This window comes from Nicotiana sylvestris, chromosome 12 (genome assembly GCF_000393655.2).
Source record: "Nicotiana sylvestris chromosome 12, ASM39365v2, whole genome shotgun sequence".
In the NCBI taxonomy this organism is placed as follows: domain Eukaryota; kingdom Viridiplantae; phylum Streptophyta; class Magnoliopsida; order Solanales; family Solanaceae; genus Nicotiana; species Nicotiana sylvestris.
Genome location: NC_091068.1, coordinates 7,611,976 through 7,617,227, shown reverse-complemented (window position 1 = coordinate 7,617,227; position 5,252 = coordinate 7,611,976). Strand labels below are relative to the sequence as shown.

The following is a 5,252-nucleotide window of genomic DNA, read 5'->3' as shown; positions in this document are numbered from 1 at the left end:
CTCATTGCTGGTTGCTGGGTGTCGCTGTTGTTGTATGCTACTGAATTTCTGTTGATCTCACTTTTCTTTTGCTTCCAATATCAGGTACACAACTGACACGTTGATTATTGTAAACTGAAACATGAAGCATGAATACGAAATGAAAAGTTGAAGTTCTGAATTTATTTTGATTATGTTCTGAATTTTATTATATATAAATTATCTAGCTTACTCTAATCAAAATCATGTAGCTGCTTAATATATATAGTGGAATATCTGACGATATCTTAGCAGACGAGCTATCTAGGTATTGCCTAATAAATAAATAAATGGTGTAGTAACTCTGTCTAATTAATTCATTATTGTTGGATGATTATCATGTCTCAAGAGCATGTTAACTGATTTAGATTATTCTTAAATATTCAACACTTAGTTCATTAAACGAATAGACCGTTTTGGAACTTGTAGGAATATTGTTAGCTAAATACTATTGGTTAATTTCAGCATGTAAATGGTCTAGGATTAAAATTAGATTGCCAAGTTTTTTTTTAATTTGACAAACTGTGAACATACCTAGTATAATGTAATTAGGTAATAACATGTGAATAAGATGGCCCAGGTCTAGTTTATGCCATACACGTTGAGCCTGGGCCCGCATTGGCAACGGACTGCTTTGCTTGCATCATTTTCAGATTTTATGAATCATATTTGAAACCCAACTATATTGACTCATGTATGTAAATAAATTAAGACATTTTCTCTTTCATTTTGTAGAGACAAATTTAATAGAAAAATGTAGGCATATTAGGATTGTCCTTAAAAAATAAGAATGAGATGAGCCTCGTCGAATAAAAAATACAAAATTGTGGGGCCCTCGGTAAATATTTGTTTTAAAATTGCTTAGAATTCAGGATGGACCATTTAGCAAAATTTCACGGCCTTACCCAGAAATAATAATAATACGCTAATCGCTTTAGGCACGCATTTTAATAATCTTACCTTCTTAAATTCGGTTGTGCATTTCATGCGACCCAAATCCAAATCCCAAAACATTGAATAAAAATATGTTCCGGAGTGCGAGTGCATTTCATGTGACGCAATCCAAAGACATGTTTTTAAATGATGCTCACATTCTTTTAAAATATAATAATAAAAGCGGTAAAGAGTTAAAATTTGCACATGAGCTCATAATTGTATAAAATCAGATAAACAAGCCGAATATGACAGTTGAGCGACCGTGCTAGAACCACGAAACTCGGGAATGCCTAACACCTTCTCCCGGGTTAACAGAATTCCTTATCCGGATTTCTGGTTCACGGACTGTAATACAGAGTCATTCTTTTCCTCGATTCAGGATTAAAATTGGTGACTTGGGACACCCTAAATCTCCCAAGTGGCGACTCTGAAATAAATAAACAAATCCCTTTTCAATTGTCCTTTAATTGGAAAAAACTCCTTCACCCCTCGCGGGGGCGGAAAAAGGAGGATCCCTCGACTCCTAACTAGATATCTTTGTTTTAAGCTACAAGAATAAAGGATTTCTCGATCGGGAGTTCTTTAATTCACTCCTTCTATTGATCTCGGAGTGAATCTGAATTATATCGGGTCAATAAGCATTGGTTATTGGATAACTAAACTGAATAAGGTTGTATTTCGTGCAACACGTATGGTCATGGGCAAATCTAGCTAAACTTAAGCCTATGGATACCTTGGAATTTAGTAGTTTTTATCAAAATTTTATATTTGTATTAAGAAATAATTAAATATCTATATATATTTGACTTTGAACTCAATTATTATTATATATATAATTCGAGATCACTGTAGAACTCCATAGACTTCAAATCTTGGATTCGATTTTGTGCCTCGTAGTGTGTTTTTCCTTTTCTTTTTCAAGAAAACAACCTAGTACTAGTGGTTAGGTTAGTTGTTTGACCTAACAAATAAATTTTTTTAAGGCCAAACAATGAAGGGTGTTTTTTTGCTTTTAGCCCGCGCCAGAAACTATTTACATTCAGTAGCTAAAAAAGTATATAAATTTTGTATAATTTTTATGTATACCATATAGAATGTAGGGAAAATTTCAAATTAAAACAAGTGGGCTGCATCCTTTTCAACTTTATAGCCCATATTTAACTTTACAATTCAGTAGCCCACAAATTAGAGGCCCAAATCTGAAAAAGGGGTGTTATTTCCGGTATTTTGAGACTACCAAGCGCGATTTTATCTCATTCAGCTGGATTTTCTCAGATTGTTTCCAATCTTCTTCCAAAAATACTTCAAAAACGAGATCCTGCGATAAATGCAGGTACGAAAACCCTAGCATTTCTTCTTCATCTAGAATTTATTCAATTTTTTTGCTACGAAGCAGCGAAATTCTCCTTTTTGCTGCAATTTTGATTTCAATTTTTTGTTAGATGGAGATTTTTCCTATTTACCTTCTTCATAGTGGTGAATGGGAAGAAAACAAGTTTGTGAATTTCATCGGTGATTGTGTAATAATTGAGTCCACATTCAACAACAACAATTTAGTTGCAGCTATTTCGGAACAGATTAGGATCGATAGTGATTTAAACACAATAGAGATTAACTTTGTGCCAAATGTTGGTTTGCCGCCGATCACAATTTACAACGATACATGAGTTAAGGTGTATATAGAATTAAAGAAAAAAAACTTGAATTTCACTAAATATCCCCTGTTTGTGACAGTGAAAGAGATTTATGAAAATCATTTGGTTGTTACAAGTTCTGTGGTTGCTTCAAGTTCCAGTTGTTTGGTTACTACAAACAAATTCTTGAGATGTATCAACAACTGATAGCACTGAGATTATTGATATTGAATTGATTGAAAACACGAATTTTAGTGAAAACACGGGTATAATAGATAATATGTTGAACGAATTTGTTGAGGAGGATCAAGTTTATAAGGATAAAGAGACACTTATGAATGTGATGAAGAACTTGGCTGTACGCGAGAGGTTCCAATTCAAGGTGAAGAGATCAAGTGCAACAAGGTATGTCATTAATTGTATATTCTGTTGTATAAATATGTATAAAGTAGTATATATTTGTATATAGGTATTAAAATTAGTATATATGCAGTTTGTATACAAGTGTATTTAGAAGTTGAATGATGTATAATACTAGGTATCACCTTACATGTCTGGATGATAATTGTGCTTGGAGTTTCAAATCTTCTGCCGTTTTCAAGGCAAACATATTCAAAGTGAGAAGTTACAATAATAATCACACATGCAACTATGGTGAAAGATACTTAACACAATGTCAAGCTACTTCGGGTATAATTGCTAGTATAGTCAAGGACAAGTATGTTAGTCCAAAAAAAGTTTACACCGCAAATGATATAATAGGGGACATACAAAAGCAACACAGGATTGAAGTGAGCTACATGAAAGCATGGAGAGCTAAAGAAATAGCAATGGCAATGATAAGAGGGAGTCCGAGTGATTCATATAAGGAGCTGCCGAAGTATTTTTACATGTTGGAGCAAACAAATCCAGGATCGGTTACAAAGTTGCACAAATCAAAGGATGGGTGCTTTCTTTATGCATATGTTTATGCATCTATCAAGGGCTGGGAGCATTGTAGACCGATAATGGTTGTTGACGGAAGCTTCCTTAAAGCAGCATATAAGGGTACCATATTGACTGCTTGCACACAAGATGGAGCTGGTGAGTTGACTGCATCTATGTTGTTTCTGCAGTTTGTATAATGTTTAAGTTTCATGTATAAAAGTGTATAGGATTTCACAGTTGCTGTTTTTATAAAATTTGCTGTTGGTATAAATCTGTATAATTGTGTATAACTGTGTATAAGATTTGTATAAATTTTGCAGTTGGTATCTGCAGACTAAATTACAGTCTGAATCCTAATATCTATTTTTGTATAAACAGGAAAAATCCTTCCACTTGCGTATGCAATTGTGGATTCAGAGAATAATAAATCTTGGGAGTGGTTCTTTGTCCAGATAAAAGGGTACTTTTGGAGTTAGGGAAGGGATGTGTATAGTTTCAGATAGAAATGAAAGCATCTTCAATGCCATAAAAGCTGTGTACCCAGAAGTACCACATTGTATTTGCATGTTTCACTTGTGGCAGAATGTAAAGCGCACATTCAAGAAACATCACAAATAATTGAAGGATATCTTCTTTGCTTTGGCAAGAGCTTACACGATAGAGAAGTTTGAGTACCATATGACAGAGTTGTGCAAAATTTATCCGAGGGTGCAACCTTACTTGTTCGAAATTGGGTACGAAAGGTGGTCTAGAGCATATTCCAAGGTGAAAAGGTCGATGGTAATGACTTCCAATATTGCATAGTCAATTAATGCAGCTAACAAGGATGCTAGAGAGTTACCAGTAATGCGATTGCTGGAGTACATGACAAATTTGCTACAACAGTGGAACAACAAAAACAGAAAAAGTGCAATGGAGACATCTACAGAGCTTGGCGAAAAGTACGACAAACTCCTTCGGGAAAATCTGATTGCATCGGAGCAAATGACGGTAAAATGAATCAAATATAATGAATCTTGGCACTTCTGACTTGCATTTTACTGTTCTTTAATTTTATTTTATTTTTTTTTAAAAAAAAACTTTTGCAGGTGAGGCCTGCTACGAATCAGTTATATACTATGCTTGAAGGGGTAAGGAGAAACATAGTGTGCCTTGAAGAGGGAACATGCAGTTGCGGAAAATTTCAAATGGATGAACTTCCATGTCCGCATGCTTGGGCGGTTTTGAAGAACCAACAGCTGAAACCTGGCCAATATTGCTCTTTTTACTACAAGAAGGATAAACTCCTTAGCACTTATGAATTTCCAGTGAATCCGATGCCAGATGAGAGTTTATGGGTAATCCCAACAGAGGTGATGGAAGATGTGGTCCTACCACCTAAAGGGAGAAGGAATGCAGGAAGGCCAAGAAAAGAAAGACTCAAGCCTGCTTCAGAGAAAGAGTCTAAGAGAGCATTTTCATGTTCTGTGGGGACAAGGTGGTCACAATAGGAAAACATGTAGGAATCGACCAAAATAAATAGTTGGAAACAAAACGCTTCCTATTACATTTGTTGTCATGTTGAGTAGTTAAGTTTCAGAAACAATATAGTTACAAATGTTGATTAGTTAAGTTTCACAATCAATTGACATGTTTCATTATACATGTTTTGCTTATCCAATAATAGTGTCTTCCTGTTTTTAATGGTACTAAATATATTGATAGATTGTAGAAATACAAAACAGGACTGCAAACAAT

At 34.6% G+C, this 5,252-nt stretch overlaps 1 protein-coding gene across 1 annotated transcript; it reads left to right on the top strand.

Moving 5' to 3' along the window:
• The first annotated feature begins 2,281 nt into the window (after positions 1–2,281).
• Positions 2,282–5,005, top strand: LOC138882652 (uncharacterized). The gene is made up of 8 exons (XM_070163259.1): positions 2,282–2,287; positions 2,397–2,586; positions 2,689–2,781; positions 2,864–2,993; positions 3,127–3,671; positions 3,894–3,986; positions 4,333–4,505; positions 4,604–5,005. The coding sequence occupies exons 1-8, from the start codon at positions 2,282–2,284 to the stop codon at positions 5,003–5,005; spliced, it is 1,632 nt and encodes a 543-aa protein (XP_070019360.1).
• The last annotated feature ends 247 nt before the right edge of the window (positions 5,006–5,252 follow it).